The 20,581-nt window shown below is 68.1% G+C and overlaps 1 protein-coding gene across 2 annotated transcripts in view; it reads left to right on the top strand.

Annotated features, from left to right (window-relative positions):
- The first annotated feature begins 4,099 nt into the window (after positions 1-4,099).
- Positions 4,100-20,581, top strand: part of LAMA5 (laminin subunit alpha 5) — a 49,317-nt gene continuing 32,835 nt past the window's right edge. For both annotated transcript variants that reach the window (XR_014832032.1, XM_021078218.2), the window contains exons 1-6: positions 4,100-4,448; positions 8,722-8,874; positions 17,211-17,328; positions 18,030-18,148; positions 18,233-18,403; positions 18,554-18,651. Coding sequence is in view for 1 of the 2 variants with exons in the window: in XM_021078218.2 (XP_020933877.2) it covers positions 4,155-4,448; positions 8,722-8,874; positions 17,211-17,328; positions 18,030-18,148; positions 18,233-18,403; positions 18,554-18,651 (953 nt within the window). In the remaining variant the exon portion in view is untranslated. The remainder of the gene's footprint in view (positions 4,449-8,721; positions 8,875-17,210; positions 17,329-18,029; positions 18,149-18,232; positions 18,404-18,553; positions 18,652-20,581) is intronic.

Raw genomic sequence — 20,581 nt, 5'->3', positions numbered from 1 at the left:
ACACTCAGCTGGCGATGAGGAGGCTGCTGGAGGGGGCATTCAAGCTGGACCCTAGACTCTGGACTCCTGCCCGGTCCAGGCTCTGCGTTCTGTGTTCATTGAAAGCACGCCGCCCGCCCCGTGGGAGAGTCGCTGAGCCCCGTTTCCGAGCATCCTGGCTCCGTGTGCTTTTTCTAGGCCTGCCGGTCAACACCAGTTGGGAGGGAGGCGAGCTGAGCAGGAGGAAAGAGCTTTGGGGAACCTCTGCGGAGAGCCCAGGACCTGGGGGCCCGGCAGCTCAGGTCCATGCCCCCAATATGCAGTGTCCCCATAGGACGCCTGTGAGGGGCAGGCCTGCGATGGGCACCCTGGGGCCTGTGCCCTAATAGCCGGGCACAGAGCAGACAGAGGCAGACCCTCCGGAGCTCCGGGCAGAGGGCTCCCGAGGAGGGGACTTGGCTGGCAGGATGTGGCTCAAAACCATCTGTTGCTGGTTGGGACCAACCCAATGCCTGGCATCCCTGAGGGTTCCCAGGGCCACATACCCTGGAGGCCAGGAAGTGCCCAGAGGTGGTCCAGCAGCCTGACCCAGATGCTCCCTGTGCTGGAAATGCTGGGACTCCAGCCTGGCCCTACCCTTCTGGTGCCCGCTGGCCTCCAGCCCCTCAGCTCCCAGCGCTGGGCCGGCCGCACAGTGGACCATGCGAGCCCAAGGCCAGGGGAGGGCTCCGGGCTGAGCAAGGGCTGAGAGCCTGGGAGCTCCGGGGCCAGACCTGCTGGGTCTACCACCTCAGGAGGCCTCCCCTCAGCTGTGAGAGCTCAGAGCACCCAGCTGGTCTGCATCCTGCCCCACGCACTGGGCTGGACCAAGGCTGACGCAGCAGCCACCGGCATCAGCCCTGCGCCTGCGCCCCGCCCCTCTGTCCGATGAACGGCCCACGTTCTCGCCAGTCAGGCCTGGAAGGCCATGGGGGCAGCCCTGGGGGAGGGAAAGCCACCCCACATATTCCAAACCACAGCCTGGCTTCTCTGAAACCTCATCCTGCTCAAACACTCCCAGCAAAGAGCAGCTGAGAGTGTGCAGCCTCCCTTGCACGCAGGCCGAGGCGCGGGCCTCCTCCGCCTCATGCAGCACTGCTCACACCCACTTCAACTGTGGGCTTCTCCCAAGGGTACAGCGCCCAGCCGGCCTGAGAGCTGGGCTCCGGGACAGGCAGTCCAGTATCCATGACCCATTCTGATGCACGGATGCTACAGAGGGAGCACAGAGTAAGGGGCGCCCCACACGGCTGCTCCTGGGGCCGCTGGGGCAGGTGTGTCCCTCGTGGCCTGGCCTGCTGGTCTCCACAGCTGTCCCGCAGATGGGGCACCCCTGGGGATACCGTCGGAGTCGGCAGGGGGCAGCTCAGGTGAGGGTTGCTGTCCTGAGGGCAGGCTCCCTGGTCCAGGCCCCACGGCAGAGGCCACATCCTGGGGGCTGAGAGGGAATTGGCTGGATGCCCACCAGGGGCCTGGAGCATCTGCTCCCCACTGAGGCTGCCACCTGCTGACTTCCCTCAGGTCCTGGGGCTCCTGCTGCCCTGGGGCTGTGTGGGGAAGGGCTCTGAGCCTGGGGTCAGCCCGTGGGGGATGGCCAGAGCCTAATGGGACAGAGAACAGGCCACCTCTACGGCCCTCTAACCACCTCCCGGCTCCCAGGGCCAGGCACCTCTCTCCTGTGGGGCAGCGCTGGGAAGCGGGCACTACATCAGGGACCCGAATATCCCCCAAAGGTGCCCAATACACGTGGGGGGGAGAAAGTGAAGGACAGACCGACTCCCTCCCCCTGTGCTCTTGACTGACCCTGGACCTTCGTTCCCAGTGTCCCGGTTCATAAGCAGGATGGGCGGCTGGGTGCCCAGGAGTCGGAGCAAACACGCCCTGGGCCGTTTGGAAAGGAGTGGCTGGACATGGGACATGGGCAGCAGGGGTGAAGGTGGGCAGAGATGGGCTCCCTCCCATGAGGCCACTGGGTAGCCCTCCTCCCTCCTGCCCAGCTGGGGCACAGCAGCTGGCACGGGGCGGGGGCAGAGAGCGGGGACTTCACCCAGCCCCTTTCGCCACATTCTCCTCCTCTGCCCACTCCTCCCACGCCCCCCGCCCCCCCAGGCCTAGGCCACCAGTTGCTCTGGGGCAGCTGTCAGCCGGGGAGAAGCTAGCCCGGGATTAACCCTCCTGCTGGGTTGACTCAGCGCATTCTCGGCAGCCGCCCTCCCTCCCGCCTGCTCTGTGTCCTGGACGGTGGAGGCCCAGAGGGTTCCCACTCTCACCTCAGCCCGCTGGCCCCTCCCTCGACCTGGGGGGTGGAGGGTGGGAGGGTTCCCAGCTATCAAGGGGGTGCCAGGGCCAGAGGGCCCTGCCATGGTATGTTTGCAGGGGACCTCCGGGCAGTACGAAGGGCTGAGGGCCGGCAGGTCAAATCCCCCGTCTGGGGACCCAGCAGCTCTGCGTCTGGTCTGTCCCTCCCAAGGGATCATAAATTAGCTGGAGAGCTGACCTGTCTGCACATTCCTGCTGGTGTCCCCCTGCCCCCCCACCCCCATCCCCCGCCTGTCCCCCCTGCCAGTCCCTCCCCCACTCAGGAGCTTCCCTGTCTTGGGGAGCCCCCTCTTCTTGCCCGCCTCCAGGTGGAGGGAGAGGGGAGGGAGGGGCCCCCATTGCTTATTTCTCAGCTCCCGAGAGAAGCGGCCCTCCAGCCCCTTGAGACTCAGGATCTGCAGGAGGCCAGGGACAGCCAGGAAGCTGTGGCCTGTGGTGCAACCTTCTGGGAACAGCTGCTGGAGCAGGACCCCCACTGCCGGGACCAGCTGGCTGCCACTCCAGGCACTTACTCGGCTCCAGGACTGTCCAGGGGGTCCCACGTGGGACAGACACCCGGCTGGCCTGGCTCACAGAATGGGGGCAGCCGCCAGCCCAGCAGCTGCGCCCGCCCCACCCCATCAGGGCTTCCCTTGAGGACAGCGTGGGCCAGGAGCCGGAGGGGAGGAGACCCAGTGGCCGAAGTCACCCAGACGCAGAAACAGCTGGGCCTCAGGCCTCTAGGTCCAGTCCCATCTCCCCAGTGTCCTTGAGCTCCTGTCCAGAGTGGGAGGGTTTGACTGGCAAACAGAGATGGTGGAGTCCAGTGCCCCAAAGCAGGGCACCCCCCAACCGCCCTGCAAACCATAGGTACTTAATAATTGTCCTCCTTCGCACCCGTGGGGCTCTGAGCATCCTCCCTTCAGCTGCAGGGGGCCCCACAGGTCTGATCCCTCCTGATCCATTTCCCAATTTCAGAGTATTTATACGCCGAACCCTGGGTAGGGGGGAGCCAGGTGGGGTTGAATCTGACCTGGCCTCCTCAGGGAAGCGTGGAGACCCCAATCCAGGTGTCCCTGTCCCTCCGCAGATGGGATCTCCTGCAGGGCCCCCACCCTCCAGCACCGGCAGAGCACATCTTCGCGCACACCTGCCAGATGGGGCAGAAGCGGGGGCCAGTCTGAGGGGAGAAAACCCGAAATCTGCGAGGGGAGAGGGGGCAGCGAGGCTGCGCTCGCAGCTCACCCCCTCAGTCCCGGGGACCCAGGTCTCCAGGGTCTGAGATCGCTCGGGACTCTGGGCTGGTTCTGGGGTTGCGGGTGGGGACGGCTGGGCCGTAGATGCGGCCGACGCCAGGGCTGGACCCCGCGCTGGACTCTGGGCGAGCGTCTCCGACTCCTGCCCGCGGCGCCTGGGCCGGAGCCGCCGGGGGCGCTCGGCCGCCGAGGTGCCCGAAGTTCGGAAAACAAAGAGCGGAGCCTCGAGACCGCGGAGAGCGGGCGGTCGCGCCGGGGGCCCGGGACCGGAGGGCGCGAGGAGCCGCCCGCAGCCAGGACCACGCCCTGGGGGCCGCCGCCGGGCCCCGTTCCCACGGCCTGGCCCGAGGCCAGCAGGTGTCCCTTCCGGGCGGCCGGCCGGGCCGGGGTCCCAAGGGTTAAGGCCGCCGGCCGCCCCTCCCCCCTGGCCTCCCCCGCCCCCTCCCCGGGGCGCGGGGCTCGGGCGCCCGGGCGGCCCGGGGCGGGGCCTGACGTCCGCGGGCGGAGCGAGCCGAGCCGGGCCGGCCGCCGCGCGCAGACCCGCCGGGCTCCCGCCGCGCCCGCCGTCCCTGGAGTTGGAAGATGGCGAAGCTGGGCGCGCGGCCCCGCGGCCCCCGGAGCCCCGCGCCGCCGCCGCCGCTGCTGCTGCTGGCCGGGCTGGCGCTGCTGGGCGCGGCGCGGGCGCGGGCGGCGCAGGGCGGCGGCTTCAGCCTGCACCCGCCCTACTTCAACCTGGCCGAGGGCGCCCGCATCGCCGCCTCGGCCACCTGCGGCGAGGAGGCCCCGGCGCGCGGCGCCCCGCGCCCCACCGAGGACCTCTACTGCAAGTTGGTGGGGGGCCCCGTGGCCGGCGGGGACCCCAACCAGACCATCCAGGTGAGCGCGGGCCGGGGGCAGGGGCGCGGGCGGGCGGGCGGGGACGCCGGCGCGGGGGACGCGTCGGGCTCGCGCTGCGAACTCCAGCCCGACTCGTCGGGGGGCCCCACGCGCCGCGGAGAGCCCGGACGCCGACCGCAGCGCCCGCGTCCCGCCCCGCCGCGGGTTCCGCATTTCGTGGGACCGAAGGGACCCCAGCTCAGCCGTTCTGGCTCAACCAAGGAAGTGCGCGTCGCTCCCGGCGGGCGCAACGCGGCGGCCCCGGGCGAGTTCGGCGGCGGCGGCGGCGGCGGGCCGGTGGGGGGGCGGGGCGGGGAGGGTGCCTGGTCCCTGGCGGCCCCGAGTCCCGGGATCCCGGCGAGGGCGGAACTTGGCCTCCGCGGCCGGCTGCCTGTGGGGAGGGGGCGGACCCGCTCCGCCTTCCCCCGGGACAGGCTGGAACCTGCTGGCGACCGGCTGGGACGGGGATGGGGGCGGGAGGGGCCAGGGCGCTGCTCTTTGGGGCCAGATTTAGGAGACTCCCTCCTGAAGGGGAGGCTGGAAGCTGTGCTCGGTGGGGGTTTAGCCAGTGGGTGGGACCCTCAAGGTGGGAGGGGGACAAACGGATTTTGACCTGGGGAATCAGGGGCAGCCTCTCCGCCGCCCCGCAGGTCAGCCGTGGGGACATCCAGGGTGTCCAGGAGCTCTGCTTAGCCCATGCTAGGCCCTTCTTCCCACTCCTGCCAAAGCTTAGGGAGAGTCTGGGGGCCCCAGGGCTGTTGTAACCTGAGCCTCAGCCTCCAGGGACCTGCCCGGCTGCCACCTTCCTGGTAGGAGAGGCTGGGGGAGGGAGGAGGGAGTTGGTGAGTGGAGTGATGGGCTGGGTGATGAATGGGGCCGCCTCAGCTGGGGCCCCTTCCCTGCCCTCAGCCTCTGCCTGGCCTGCCTCTTTCCCTGGGCCCTGGGGGGAGGCGGAGGGGCTGGTGCTGAAGAGCCATCTGGGACAGCAGGTCCTCTCCCTTGGGCTCCTGGACACACCTGGACTCTCCTCAAAGCTCTGCACAGCTGAGCAGCAGGTCTCAAGCCCACACTTCAGATGGAGAAGCTGAAGCCTGGGAAGCCCTAAAGCCAGGCCAGGATCTGGCTGGGGTCAGAGGGGGACCTGGGTTCCCCAGCAGCAGCCCTCAGTGCACCTGGGCCAGGTCAGGGGAAGGGGCGGGGTGGGGGGCTCTGGCTGAGCCCCCCAACCCCCACTTCCCGGCCCAGGATGCTCAGCTGGGATTCTGCTGCTCAGCAGCCCAGGCTCCAGGCTCCAGCTCCGGGTCACTGCCTAATTGCCCCCCTGTGCTGCCCGCCCAGGCCCTTGAGTAGGGGCAGCTGCGTGGATCCCTGAGGGAGGGGCCGGTCCTTGCCCCCTCGTGGTGCTTAAAGGAGCAGCGCAGGAGCTGGTGGCCCGGGATCAGAGCCCCTCTCCTTCGCTGTGTGGCTTCCCTTCCTGAGCCTTGGGCTCCTCATCTGTAACATGGGCACAACGCCATGCCCGCCTCGCCTGAAGTTCCGAGCTTTTGACCTGAGGAGCCTGGGGAGCCCTCTGCCACACAGGGACCTCTTGGCAAGTGGCTGTGGCCATGGCGTTGTGGGAGCCCTGAGTGAGAACGTCAGCCCTGCCCCGACCCCCCAGCGCACAGACTAGCAAGTCAGAGGCAAGACATCCCTTTGAAAGTCTGCACCCTCGGTCCTTAGCACCCTGTGCTGGGGCTGCCCATGTGGCAGAAGGACCAGCCAGAAAGACTGATGGCCAACAGACATGACCTGAACAGTCTGGTGACCTCGGGCGAGTTGCTGTACCCCCTGGAGCCTCTGCCGTCTCCTCTGGGGGCAGCCAGTCTGCACACCGCCCTGGCCGCCCCCGGGGTTGGTGATAGGGCTCTGTCTGGGGCCGAGTGGCCGGGCACAGCTTCCCGTCCCAAGACCCAGTCTTGTGACAGCAGGATGAGTGGGCCAGGGAGGATGGGGCGGAGGCCCAAGGCTGCAGGCTAGCAGCTCCCAGGGGTCCCGTGGGGTTTGGCTGGGGGGTGTGCCAGCCGGGGCCTGGGGTGAGCCCTGCTGGGCCTCTGGGCCAGGTGGTCCTGTGGGCAGCTGGGGTGGGCAGAGGGCTGCTTGGGAATCTGGCCCTGCGACTTCAGGTGGGCATCAGGGGAATTCTGAGCAGGCTGCAGCCCTCGGGGCAATTGGGGGCTCGGCTGCCAGCATGGTGACTCACTGGGAGGGGAAGTCCTTATCACCCCTCCTTGTTTCCTGGCTCTGTTCCCAGCAGGACCCTCTGCAGCCCAGGGCGGAAGGAGTCGGGTTTCCCGCCCTGTCCACTGCGAGCCCAAGTCAGGCAGAGAGGGCGGCAGGGCCCACGTCACCGAGGGGCCCTGCTGAGGCCACGCGGGGCGTTGACCTTTGGCGCCTTTGACCCTTGACCCAGGCAGCCTTTGGAAGTCCCCACCCCAACCAGGTGGCCCTCCCCACCTCCTCCGAGAAGCCTCCCAGCCCCTCCAGCCCCAGGCGGCCCACCCCCATGTGGCCATGCTTCCCGTGCGCCTCTCGGACCCCACCTCTGCCCTCCCTGGGAGCTCCCACAGGTCTGCGCGCCAGACCCCGGTTCCAGTTTGGGGGTCACCATTTGACCTTGGTGGCGTGGCCTGTACAGATGGTGTCCTTTTCTGGGTGTCCTCTTGCGGTAGCCCCTTAGTATGATGGCTCTGGAGGGTGGCCTCAAAGACACAGTTAAGAATTAGGCAGGTGCACCCCCCCCAGGGAGGCGGTAAATGGAGCCGATTCCCCAGCTCGTGTGGTGGAATAAACACAGGGGGGTTGTCAGGTCAGCTTCTTGGGTGGTCTAGAGCTGGGGGGTGCTTGCTGAGAAAGTGACATCTGAACTGAGATGGAAGGCAAGAGGCCAGGGTGCCAGGGCCCCAGGCAGGAGCCGGGTCCGCAGGGGTCCTGGCAGCTGGATGGGCGGCGTGGTGCCTGGGCAGCCGCCTCCTGGCCTCGCCATCCAGGTGCCCTGTGGAAACCTGCGCAGAGGAGCCAGGGAGGGGGCACATCCTGGTGTGGGGAGGCCTGGGGCTCTGAGCTGCCGTCCTGGGGGTGGGGGGCAGGGCAGTTCCCACGCTCCCACCTCCAGCTCCTAGGAGAGGTCTGGCCCCCTGGGAGGCTGGAGCCCCATGTCCCAGACACGGCCTCTCTTGGCCTCAGTCAATGCCAAGTCTCGAGGGCCTTTGTGCGCCTCTGTGTGCCAAGGGAGGGCAGGTCTGGTTTCCTCTGGGTGGGGGGTTGGGCCTCCACTGAGCCAGCAGCCAGGGCCCAGCTCTGACCCCCGCCGCCCCCCGCTTCCAGCACCTGCTCCTTCCTCAGGGGGACAGCAGGCTGGGAGATGCTGGGAGCCTCCTCTGTCTCCTCAGAGGAGAGGCCCCTGGCAGGTGGCTGGACCGTGACAGAAGCAGCTGCCGAGCTCCACAAAGCAGGTGGCAGCATTGCCCCCACTCTGCAGATGGGGACACTGAGACTCAGCGGCTGCTGTGACTTGGCCATGTCCCAGACTCAGAAGCGGCAGAGCCAGGAGATCCAGGCCTCGTCTGCCCACACGTGCTTACTCTGGGGCCTGTCCCCACAGGCTGCCGGAATGGCTTAATTCCATCTCTCAGGAGACCTTAATCCAGCTGGCTCTGGGCGAGCCTGGCTCTGGGCGAGCCTGGCAGGGAGGTGTGGGGGATAGGCTGGTGGAGGCGGGAGGAGTCTTCCGTCTACAGCCCCACCTCACTCCTCAGGTCCTGCCTGGCTCCATCCTTCCCGAGCCCTCTGAAGCCCCTGCAGCGGCCGTGGGGGTGGGGGAGTAACGTGTGCCCTGCCCCCTCAGCTCCTGGCCTTCTTGCTGTTTACGCCTCGGCTCTTCCTGCCCCAGGGCCTTTGCACAGGCAGCCCCTCTGCCTGGGGAACCAGCCCACGCCTTACTGGGGAGTCCTCAGATGCCACCTCCTCAGAGAGGCCCCTCGTGCTTCTCCCGCCTAAAGTGGGTGCCCCTCTGCCTCCCCCCTCCTTTCCTCCGTAACGGGTGCGGCTGTCTCTCACACGAGCCACGTCCCGGGTTGAGGATGCTGTAGGCACTCTCCCGCCCTGAGAATGAGTGAATGGTGGGCCAGGGTCCTGGATGGGAGGTGGGGCCAGCGGGGGCGGGAGGTGACGGGGCAGGGGTAGCGTTCCCAGCCCTTCCCTGCCATCTGACCGCCTCTCCCTCCCCCCACAGGGCCAGTACTGTGACATCTGCACGGCAGCAAACAGCAACAGGGCACACCCCGCGAGCAACGCCATCGACGGCACGGAGCGCTGGTGGCAGAGCCCACCGCTGTCCCGTGGCCTGGAGTACAACGAGGTCAACGTCACGCTGGACTTGGGCCAGGTAGAGTCCCTTTTGTGCCTGCCGCAGCCCGACCCCCCTGTGCCTGGAAGAAGGGCCCCCCTGGGGCCCGGACTGGAAGCTGAGGTCTCCAGCCGGCGGCCCGGAGGCTGGGAGCAGAGGCTGGGGCAGAAGGCGCGGCAGTGAGCACCTCGTGTTTGTTTCTCAACGTCCTTGCTGTGCGCGGGGACGGGGGGCTGCATGGGGGGCCAGGAGAGGTCACAGGGAGGGCGAGGGCGAGGGCGCCGAGCCAGGAGGACACCGCACGAGGGGGGACCACATGCTGCGAGCCCCTGGGGCCCCTGGCCAGGCGCCCTGGTGTTTGCTCAGGAATCCTCTGCGGGCGGGAGGGGAGGGGCCCGGGAATGCGGGGGAGGCCGCGGAAGTGGACATTCCTGGGATACCTGTGCTGCACCGGGGAGGCCACCGAGGGGTTGGGTGTGCGCAGGCAGGAGCGGGCTGGACGCCCACGGGCCGTCTCGCGCCCCAGGTGATGTCGTGAGGGCCTGGCCTTGGTCTCCCGGCCTGTGAAATGGGCCCGCAGGCCCGTCGCCTCCCTGGGTGGGGCGGGGCGGGGGCAGGTAGATGGGCCGGCCTGGGAGTCGGCTGCGAGGTCCATCCTGCCCACCCCATCCCTGTTCCCAGGGGCCCGGTGGGGGCGCTGGACGGCAGGTCCAGGCAGGCCTTGCCACTATGCTGGCGTGCCACCTGGTGGGGTCTCTCCCCCTCGCTGAGCCTCTGTCCCGCTGTCTGAGGAGAGGTGGCCGGAGGAGCAGGCCCTGCGGGGAGGTGCAGGGACAGTCTTGGGTGCTTCCTGACCCTGGAGGGCAGCTGGGCGGGGGGGTGGGGAGTGGGTTCAAGTCCCAGTGAGAGACCTGGGACTTCCGGGGGGGCATGGGTTAGCTGTTAGGGCCCGGGGCTGGCGGGGCCGCCTGGCCCACGTCTGGGTGGGCCTGGGTCTCCTTCCCTTCGGCTCACAGGGCTTGCCCCACGTCTGTGCTCTCCTGTCCCTGGAGCCTGGGCACGACCTCAGGGACAACCCTGTGTGCCCTCTGCCCAGGTGCGGCCACGGGGCTGCCGAGCTGCTGGGCTCTTCTCGCGCCACCTCTGGGGACAAGCCTGGCCAGACGAGGGTGGGGCAAGGGCCCTCGCTGGGTGCACGATGGCCAGGTCTCCATGAGTGGCCTGGGCTGGGTGGGGCTGGCGGCGGGGGAACTCGGCGGCCCTGGGCTGTGGCCCCACCTCCCAGCCTCGGCGTCCACACGTGTGAAGTGGGCCGGCGGCTGGGCCTGGGCTGTGTGTGCATCCTGCCGCTCCAAGCCTCAGTTTCCCCAACTGAGACGTGACACAAAAGGGGACGGGGCCACCCCCAGCGCTGTTTGTGGGGAGATGGACCAGCCCGTAAGCTGGCCATTCTCTTTCTCCCTTCCCCGCCCTTCCTTCCTTTGGGGCCTGCCCACCGCTACCCAGCTACCCAGGCTCCGGCTCCCCACCCCACCCAGCCAGCCACCCACCCACCCAGTTCCCAGCCGCCCACGGGAGGGGGGTGAGGGGGCAGCCCACCTGAGCGCCGTGGAGCTGGCTCGGGCAGAAGAACACGGGTCCCAGCTCCTTGCGCAAGGGCACCCGCTTCCCCGCCTGTTTCTGAGCCCCGGTGGAATTCCACAGGAAGCGCCCGCCTTCACCGCGGGCCCCTTCAGAGAGCGGCTCAGCGCCCCGTCCTCCCCCGGCCGCTGCGCAGTGACTGGGTCCTTTTGGGGTGCCCTGCTTGAGGGGGTAGGGGACAGAGGCCTGGACCTGCATTGGCAAGGGAGCCCCACGTGGGGTCGGAAGTGGGGACTCTGGAGGATGGAGGTGACACGGCTAGAGTGCTGGGGGGCCTCGTGGAGTGGGCCTGAGATGCGTCCAGCCGACCTTCACAGTGACGCTGGGCTCTGTGCCCTCAAGTCCCCCCAGGTCAGGGGATGGGAACGGCTGGGGTCCCAGTCAGGCGGAGGGTGTCCCCAGGGCGGGGCCCTCTGGGCACACTCCCTGGTGCGGGTGGGAGGGGCCTGGCGCAGCTAGCCCGGCCCTGGGGGCGGGGGTCCTTTGAGGCGCAGGTCCTGGGGCCGAGAGGGCAGTGGGGCTGGGCATTCCCCCTGCGGTGGCTGCCAGTGGCCTTTGTTCTGGGACCTGGAGCGGATGCCCCAGGAAAGGGGGGTGCAGCCGGCCCTGGGCATCAGGACTTCCTGGCCTGCAGCCCTTCTCCTGCCCAGGGGTGGAGCCTGCCTGTCCCGCTGTCCTCGGCTCACCCTCATCCCCTCTGACCTCCCTTGCCCAGGGTGGAGTGGGCACCGTCGCACCCTCTTCCTCCCATTTTGCAGATAGAGAAACTGAGACCCAGGAGCTGAGTCCTGGCCGGGGGGCGGGGGGGATATGGAGACGCCCAGCCCTTTGCTCCCTGCCCCGCACGCCACGTGGGCCTCGACCAGGAGCCCTCAGACCCGCGAGAACGAGCTGTAGGACTGACCCCTGTGGGCTGCTCGCCTCAGCTGGGGTCCTCTAGAGTGGGCAGCCCCCCCCCATAGCTGGGGACTAAGGGGACAGTTTCTGGATCCCCAGCAGGGATCCCCCCCTCCCCACCTGCACGCTCTTGCCTGCTTCCTGCCGGAGGAGCCTCACCCAGCCCTGTGCCCAGGTGGTCTCACGGAGCTGGGCAGGGCGAGTCCCCCACCCTCTCCAGGCACCCCCGGTGGCCTGGCCTTGGGGATGGGCTCTCCCCGCAGCCCCCGCCCCAACCTGCAGGCTGTGCCCTTGTTCCCCAGATGCAGCTGCAGATAAGGAATGCGATTCCCTCCTGGGCCCTGGGTGGGGCCCGGCCCAGCCCTGGCTCTCAGGGGAGTAGCCTGGAGAGGGGGAGGGGCGGGGGAGGGGCGGGGGGTGCGCAGCGGAGGTAAAGGTGGGGTGTAGGCTGCGGGGGTTGCATGTGAGGCCAAAAGTGTCGGTTGGGAGACTAGAAATGGCAGGGCCAGGGGACTCTGCCCCGGCCCCCAGGGGACAGCAGGGAGGCGGGGAGGGCGCCAGCTGGGCCCCCACCAGCTGGCGGGTCAAGCAGCAAAGCTCTGAAGCAGACCACCATCCGAGGGCGAGACCCCCGTAGCGCCGCTGGGGAGGAGGGGCTGGGCCTTGGTCCCCCTCTGCACGTGGGCCAGGGCCCCGGACACCCCGGCTCCCCGCGCAGCTGCCCACCCCAGTGCCCCCCCGCCCCAGACGGGCCAGCTCGGGGCTCCCTGGACAGGCCTCCTGGTCCCGGCATGCCCGCTGGCCTGCCGGGTTATGAGGTCATGGCCACTGGCCTGGCTGTCCAGGCCCAGCTGGGCAGGTGGCCAGGGCCCCAGGAGGGTCAGCGGGCTTGTTGGAGGGAAGGGACAGGAAGTACGGCTGAGGCTGGCCAGGCTCCGGTCACAGAGCCCAGCGGCCTGGACAGGTGCAGGGGCTGGTTCCCTGGGGAGGACAGCGTGAGGCAGGGTGGCAGCCCTGCACAGCCCGCCTCCCTGCCTGAGAACCTCGAGCTCCTGCCTTTGCTGGTCCCTTTGCTCAGAGGACATGGGGTCCTGAGGCCGCCCGTGGCGGGGTGAGGTCTGCACCCCCAGCTGCCCTGCACGTGCCGCTGCCGCCTCGCCCACCCGGCCGTTCTGGCACACTCGGCTCTGCTCGCTCTGGGCACACATGGGTGCCCCACCACCTCACACTGGCCTCCCCCAGGCTCTGGGGGCCCCAGGGCTCCTGTCTGCGGTCTGTTTTTAAACAAATGCGGTGGCATTGGCCTCTAGTGATACCGCTCACAGGAGACTAAACTGTTTGGGTGTCGGGATCCCCTTGGGATAAACTCCGCTTCCTGGGGCCAGGGTTGACCATCTGGCCTGAGCGGGGCCTGGGCTGCGGGCAGGGAGCTCTGGGCCTCAGCTGGGAGCCATTCTTGTTTACCCAGCTGGGGGCCTGAAGGGGCCTCCAAGACAGACCTTGAGTGCTAGGGGGTGGTCTCTGAACCCCCTCAGGCGCAGCTCCGTTGAAGTGCTGGGCCACACGGGGCGTTTGCTCTTCACTCCAGCTGGCGAGCTCCTGCACAGCCGTCAGAGCCCTTCCACCCCTACCCATTCCCTGAAAGTGCCCACCTGGCTCTGCGCTGCACCTGCGAGTGCTGCCCACCCTGCCGTGCACAGTCAGGGTCCCCGGGGCCTCTGCCTGCCCTCTCTGTGTTTCCATGTTCTGTTTTTCTTCCCAGCAGGGGCTTTTCCATTCCTGGAGCTGTGTCCACATGTGGCCTGTTTGGGGCTCCAGTCATGGAGATGGCCATTCTTATTTACCCAGCTGGGGGCCTGAGGAGACACGCCTGCCGGGCCTTTGCCCCTGCTGTGGCTTATCTTTACCGAGGTTTCCAGATGGGGTCTCTGTCCTGGGCAGGAGCACTGGAGAGACGGCAAACTGGGGGGTCCTGGCCGTGGGATTGAGGGGAAGACGCAGGTGGATTCAGTGCAAGGGGCCTCGAAGGCTGGCCCAGTGGTCGGGGTGCCCCGGGGCTCACCCTGGGGTGCCGATCAGAGAGCTGGCCGGATGCCTGGCCTGGGAGGGGCTTCCGCCCCCGCCCCCCCCCCCCCAGCCATGGCCTGGGACCCTGGCCTGGCCCGGGGCCCTGTTTCCTGCGGGGCCATGGCTGAGTCACAGGCTGCCTGGTGAGTCATGCTGCCGGGCCCAGCAGGGGGGCGGGGGGCCCCCTCCTTCCCCGGACAGGGCACAAGGCCTGGGTGCCCCCACCCCGAGATGGGCCGGGGCAGAGGGGCAGCCTTGGGCTCACAGGAGTTCCAGCCTTAGCCCTTTCTTGGGACGTGGGTGTCTGAGCCCAGGAGGCTGCTGGCCCGCTGTCACCTCTGACCTCCATCCCTGGGGCTCCAGAGACCCTGGTGGGGTCTGAGCCCCAGGCTCCTCTCCTGCCCTCCCTGTGTTTCCTGGTTCCGGCTACAGCCCCAGCTCCCTCCCCTCCCCACCCTCCCCTCTGGACACGGAGCATGTGCTCTGGCCCCGGCCCACCTCCGGGGACAGGTGGCATCTTCCCTTTCAGGGCTTTCAGAGCCTGCACACCATGGTGAAAAGCCCTGTGCCCTGACCCCTGGCCTTTGACCTCAGCTGTGTTTGTCCCACTGCCCTGTACCCACCCAGGGCCATATAGCCACCAAAGCCTGGGTCCCCAGCCCCGGTCTCATGCTCGCCAGGCCTCATTGCCCCCCCCACCACCAGGCAACGGTCACCAGGGCAGGCCTTCGGAGTTCAGGCTGGGTGTGGGGGCCTTTGGGGGTGGCCATGGCCGAGAGGCGGGTCCGGCTGCTGTCCTGGAGACGTGCCTGCCCCAAAATAGCCAGATTTTTAAAAATAACTCAGGAGGCTTTTGTTTGGCTTTTGCTTTAAATGACTTTTTTTTTTTCCTTTTGCAGAGAACTCTAGCAGCAGGGAAGGGCGGCCAGAGTTGGCAGCTGAGCAGAGCAGAGCTGAGCGGGTGGGGGCCGGGGGATGGTGTGGGCAGAGCCATGTCCAGGGAGGCCGGGGGTCGGCACAGGCTCCCAGGCCATGCCCAGCGTGGCTGTGTGGCCCTGGGAGCCGGGCCCAGGCTGGGGACAGGTGGGGAGAGCCGATCGCATGCTTCCCATCTCTGCAGCCCAGGCCGGGGCCCCTGTGTGACAGCCAGATGACCGGGTGGACACACGGACAGAAGGCAGGGGTCTTTCTGGAAGCACAGCCAGCGTGCCGGGCCTGGGGGCGGAAGTTTCCACGCTGCCCCTGTTCTGCCTGATTGGTGTCTTCAAGTCAATATTTGTGCAAGTGCGCTCAGCTGGGAAAAATGCGACCGGCCTGCCGACCTGGGGGAGGGACAGGCTGGCCAGCAGAGGGTGCAGCCTGGTGGCCTCACTCAGGGAAAGGCGGGGGTGGGCCCTGGGGGGCCTGGCCAGAGTGTCTAATCTCCGTGGGGGCCGTGCTGCCGCCCCCAGAGCAGTCCATGTTGCTGGCCAGTGCCCCCTACCCGCCACGCCCCCTCCTGCACCAAGACCCCTCCTGGCAAAGGGGCCAGCCGAGGTCCCCAGGGCTTCCTGGAATGCCTGAGGGTCGGCCAGGGTGCCTGCCGGGTGTAGGGTCCATCCCCCCGAGGCCTGAGGGCTCCCTCCCCTGACCGGGCAGGGCCGAGTGAAAGATGACCTCAAAGCCTGGCTGGGGATGAATAGGCCTGCGCCGCCCCACCCGGGAAAAGGCCACTCTTGGCTTGATTTGGGCCCCTCCCTGCCAATGCCAGGCCTTCCAGGAAAGCAGGACTCACTAGCTGCCTCTCAGGGTCCTGGGACCTTACGCCCCTGCCCCCACGGCTGGATTCACAGCAGCCTGGCCTCCCCAGGGCTGGGGCCAGGAAGGGTCCACAGCCCCTCTGCTGTTCTGGGGGACATGCTGTGGCTGCAGGCTGACAAGGGGTAGAGGGGTGACTCCTTAGAGGGGACCCCAACTCTGCCCCATGTGGGCCTAGGCTCGGGGCCCTGGCCAGCAGGTCCCTGGGGGGCAGGGTGGGCTGGGGGCCCCCTGGGGGCAGGCGCCCTCCACACGATGCATGCTCACTGGCTGTGTCTGCCCCCGTCTGAGGCCTCCACTCTCCCCGTGTGCAGACTGGGTGCTCGGGGCCCCTGCCGGCCCTGCCCGGGTCTCCCTGGAGCCCAGGCCTGGCGCAGAGACCAGCCTGGACAGCGGCCCTGTTCTGCTTTGGGGCCAAGGCGGGGTGGGGGGTTGACTGGCCCTGAGAGTGGCGAGGTCTGAAGCCACAGTCCTCCCCCGTGCCACCGTGCAGGGCAGGCTGAGGCGGGGGTGGCACCGGGTGCCACCCCCAAAGGTACGTGTGCGGGGGCACAGCCGACATGCACTGTGCTTGGGTGCCCGCCCTGTCGGGGGTCTTGGTGGCCTGATCATTGAGGCCACTGGCCAGGCACTGCCTGAGTCCACGGGCTGTTCTCAGTGGCCCCAGAACCCTTTCCTGGAGGCTGGTATCCAGGGCCGCCTGCTCCAGGTGCTGACATGGGGACCTCATGCTATGTCTCTGTGTCTATGAGGGGGTGCCCTTGGCAGTGAGAGCCCAGCTCCCCAGCCTGGAGGGGCCCTTCAGCCTCCAGGGGGCAGCTGCCTCTCAATTAGCCACCCCCCAGGCCTCGGGTGCTGGGACCCTCGGGTCAGTGTGGATGGGCTGCAGTCGGGAGGGCTTCTCAGAGGAGGTGTCTGAAGTGCCCTGTGGGGGCTGTGCTGGAGAGTCGGGCGCTGGGAGCCCAAGACCGGGGGCAGTCAGCCAAGGAGGGGCCCCACGGTGCCCTCAGGACCCGGGACGCCCAGGAATGCTGACCCCCGACCAGGAGGACCAGAGCAGTGGGGGAGGGACCCCTCTCGGGGGTGAGGTCAGGCAGAGACCGGGGAGGGAGCAGCAGAGGTGGGCCTGGGCCACCTGGGGGTTCTGGGTGCCTCTGGAAGAGCAGCCTCCCCCGCCCTTGGCCAGGTGCTGCCCTTGGGTGCCTGGTGCCCAGCAAAGCTCCAGCCTCTGACTCCCGAGTGGGCAGGGTCTCCCCAGCCCAGCTTTGCAAAGGCCATGTTTTCCAGTCTGTCTCCCCTCTTGGGGCCTCCTGACAGTGGCAGGTGGGGGCCGAGCCCTGGGTGCTCCGTGCTGCCTGCTCCGGGGGCTTTTGGGTACAGGCCGGTCAGTGGGTGAAAGGGCAGGGCTGAGTTGGCTCTGATGACGACGGAGGGTGACCAGGGTGGGGCTGGGACAGGGGCTTACTGGCCGGCTGTGCCAGGAGGCCAGGCTCGGGGGGCCTTGGGGCACTGGCTCTTCCCAGGCCAGCCGCCAGAGCTCCGGGGACGGCGGGGTGAGTTCCTGTCTTTGCCTGGCCCAGCATCACCACCTGGGCCCGGTGGTCAGGGTGTCCGAGTGGGCTCTGTCTGACTCCAGTCCCCGTCAGGCCTGCGTGCAGCCCCGGCCTGAAGGACAGCGTGGCTCTCTGAGCTCCTGGGGCTGGGCTGGGCCCTAAACCACCCCAGGCCCAAGAGGGAAGCCCTCTAGAAATGCTGGGTTCTAGGGTCATCTCTGCCCCCCGGTGCAGGCTCCGGGGCCGCGGGCCGGCCAGCAAGCAGGGGGGTGCTGCTCGGGGTGTGCTCTGGCTGCTCCTGGCCTTTGGGGCCACACCCACAGATGTCCGCCTCAAGCCCCACCTCACGGGGTGGGCGGGCACGGGGCCGCGAGCGGCAGGGAAGGGGTCTCGGGGTGACCGCACACTCCCTGCCCCCAGGTTTTCCACGTGGCCTATGTGCTCATCAAGTTTGCCAACTCCCCTCGACCGGACCTCTGGGTGCTGGAGCGCTCCACGGACTTCGGCCTCACCTACCAGCCATGGCAGTACTTCGCCTGTGAGTCTCCCGGAGCGGGGGGCTGGCCAGGGTGCCCCTGGGGTGGGCTGCCATTGCCGTGGTCTCTCAGGATCTGTGGACACCAGCCCCGCCCTCACGCCTGGCTTCTATGTGGGTCAGGATGGAGGGGCTGGCTGTGCCCCGAGTCTCTGGTGCCGTCTCCCGGCTGGCTCTGGACTGGCCTGATGCCCTGGCAGCTCCTGAGCCGGCAAAGGTGGCTCAGCTACCCGGTCAGGAGAGCACAGGAGCTCTGCACCCCTGCTCCCGGGGCAGCCCTGACCAATCATGCTGATGGGGAAGCTTGGATCAGGCGGGCCTGGGACACAAACTCCGGGGCCCAGAGCGAGGGCGGGCAGTGCTATGAAGGACAGTCAGGAAGGGAGGGCTGCAGAGAGGGGACAGGCACAGCAGAGACCCCGAGGTGTCAATTCAGGAAGCCTGGGGAAGTTCAGAATCAGGAGGCACGGGCAGGGCAGCCCAGGTCGCGCAGGTGCCCTCGGCGCCCGTGTCCTCTGCAGGAGGCCCTGGTGTCCCCCAGAGCGCCACGCTCAGCAGAACCCTGCCTCCAGGTCGATCCTGGCGGCTCAGAAAGAGCTGAGGCCGTGAGGCTCTGGGAAGGCAGGGGGCGGTGGCCGTAGGGCCGCTCTGGGGACTCTCCAAGCCCTGGGCCCTCGACCTCACCCCTCGGCCGCTTCCCCCAGCCTCCAAGAGGGACTGCCTGGAGCGGTTCGGACCGCGGACGCTGGAGCGCATCTCCCGGGACGACGATGTCATCTGCAGCACCGAGTACTCGCGGATTGTGCCCCTGGAGAACGGCGAGGTGGGGCGGCGGCGGGGGGCGGTGCGGGCAGGGTCGCAGCCGGCGGTCCCCCCCCCCCCGCCTGACCCTCGGCGTCCTCCGCAGATCGTGGTGTCCCTGGTGAATGGGCGCCCAGGGGCCATGAACTTCTCCTACTCGCCGCTGCTGCGTGACTTCACCAAAGCCACCAACATCCGCCTGCGCTTCCTGCGCACCAACACGCTCCTGGGCCATCTCATGGGCAAGGCGCTGCGGGACCCCACGGTCACTCGCCGGGTGAGCGGGAGGGGTCCGTGGGGAGGGAGCTGCCGGGGCCGTGGGGGCGGGGCTGCAGGGACCACGTGGGCGGGGCCGCGTGGGGCGGGGCCGCGTGGGGCAGGTGCGGGCGCCTGGAGCTTAGCGCGCGCACGCGCACGCGGCGTGCAGTACTATTACAGCATCAAGGACATCAGCGTCGGCGGCCGCTGCGTCTGTCATGGACACGCGGATGTCTGTGACGCCAAGGACCCCGCAGACCCCTTCAGGTGAGACCCGAGGCCCCCCTTCCCACCCTGACAAGGAGGAGGCCTGGTCCCGTTGCCCACCATGCCACCGGCCCTCGTGACCTGCACTGGCGCCTCACCCGCAGTCTCATTCCCCCGCGTGCACACTAAGGTGGAGGGGCGGTGCCCTGTGCAGCCTCGCAGGAGCTCCCTGAGTGGGGCGCAGGCGACCTGGCTCCTGGAGCCCCCACCCTGCGGGGCACCAGCAGGGAGCTGGTGGGCTTCTCCTGCTGCTTCCCTGCCGGGGAGATCATGCAGCCCCTCCTTCTGGAGTTTCCTTGCTCTGCCCAACCGCAATTGATAGGAGAGGCCCTGAGGCCCAGGCAGTGCAGAAGCTCACCCCGGTTCTCACAGTCCAAACCCTGCCAAGGGGTGAACCCCGGGCCTCTTTAGGTGTGGCTGAGAGGTGTGAAGGTGGGAGGGGTGGGGTCCTACTTGCTGGAGAGCTCAGGGAGGCCCTGGGAACACCCTCGGCCCAGCCAGCCAGAGCACAGCCCGGGGCGTGGGTTCCTGCCTGCAGCTGCAGGCACTGAGCTTGGGCGCAGCGAATTGCTCTGGGAAATTACATGCCAAGTGGGAACAGGTGATGGTTGGGAAGGCGCCTGCCGGGCAGCCAAATTGGCCTCGGAGGAGAGGAGGGCCTGCCCTTGCCTGCCAGCCGCGCTTTGGCATCCACCGTGACTCAGGCACCTGGGCGCGGACGCCGCTGCTCAGCTCCCCAAGCAGGGCGCCCGGCGTGGGGGTGTGTCCCCAGAGCCTCACACCCCAGTGTCCTGGAATGTCAGCCTGTGTTTTCTCCCCGCACCCACCCCATTCCTGCCAGCTGGCGTGTCCTTGCCCCTCGGCCTCCATCACCATTGCCTGCACCTGCATCCCCTCTCCCACCTCCGTCCCGGCGCCATCTTTCTGCAGGCTGGCTGCCCGCCCGGTCTGTGCTCAGCCCCTTGCTCCCTTTGCCCCGTCCCTCGATTGGGAAGTCACCTGCTTTGTTTCTGTTGGTTGGTGTCTTGGGCTGCTCGCGCTGCCACAGGTTGGGTGGCTTCTAAACCCCAGAAGTGAGTTCTGGAGGCTGCTGAGGGCCCCTTCTTAGTTCGCAGATGGCCTAGTGGGGGTAGGTCTTCTCACTGTGTCAGTGGGGGAGGGGAGGGAGCTCTCGGGGGTCTTATGAGGACGCTCGTCCCGTGAACAGGGCTTCACCCTTATGACCTAATCACCTCACTCGCAGGCACTGTCGCGTGGGGGGGGGGTTCACACGTGGATTTGGGGCCGACACAGACACTGAGCTGCCAGTTGGCCGCCCTCGCGTTTCTCTTCTGGGTCTGTGGATGGCGGTGGGAGCCCTCGCTCTTCAGCAGGTGCGCCGACTGCACCAAGTCCGGATCTAACCAGCTGCCTCCCTGGGGACCCGGGGCCCCAGAGCACTAACCCCAGGCCCAGCCCCTGCCCCCAGCAGAGGCATCGCGCTCTGCCCTCCCTCGCCCCCGGTGTCCTCCCGGGGGCTGTGCAGTGCCCCCGCGTGGATTCACCCTGCTGTGTTGAGGATGAATGTGTTTCCTGGGGCGCGGGAGTCGTGCTTTTTGAAAGTGTGTGTCTCTGTTCATTCACGACTGTCCCGGCCCCTGGCCCTCTGGGACTGTCAGCTCTGCCTCCTCCGTCTCTTTCCTCAAACGCCTGTGACGTCGGCAGGGACGTGTCGGCTCCTTGTACTCCCGCCTCGCTGCCCTCTGCACGGCCTCTTCAGTTCCCTGAGCCTCTCTTCAGCCGGGTCTGACCTGCCATCTCGTCCACACTTTGAATCTTAATTTTTTTTTTTTCTCTCCACACGGAAGTTCCTGGGCCAGGGATCGAACCCGAGCCACAGTAGTGACAGCACTGGGTCCTTTAACTGCTAGGCCAGTGGGGAACTCTTCCT

Source organism: Sus scrofa, chromosome 17 (assembly GCF_054392235.1).
Source record: "Sus scrofa isolate SSC_HxYL_T2T_F1_AM1 chromosome 17, Sscrofa_HxYL_maternal_Yorkshire_Landrace_v2.0, whole genome shotgun sequence".
In the NCBI taxonomy this organism is placed as follows: Eukaryota; Metazoa; Chordata; class Mammalia; order Artiodactyla; family Suidae; genus Sus; species Sus scrofa.
The sequence above is the reverse complement of the archived record's forward strand: the minus strand, read 5'-3'. Positions and strand labels throughout refer to the sequence as shown.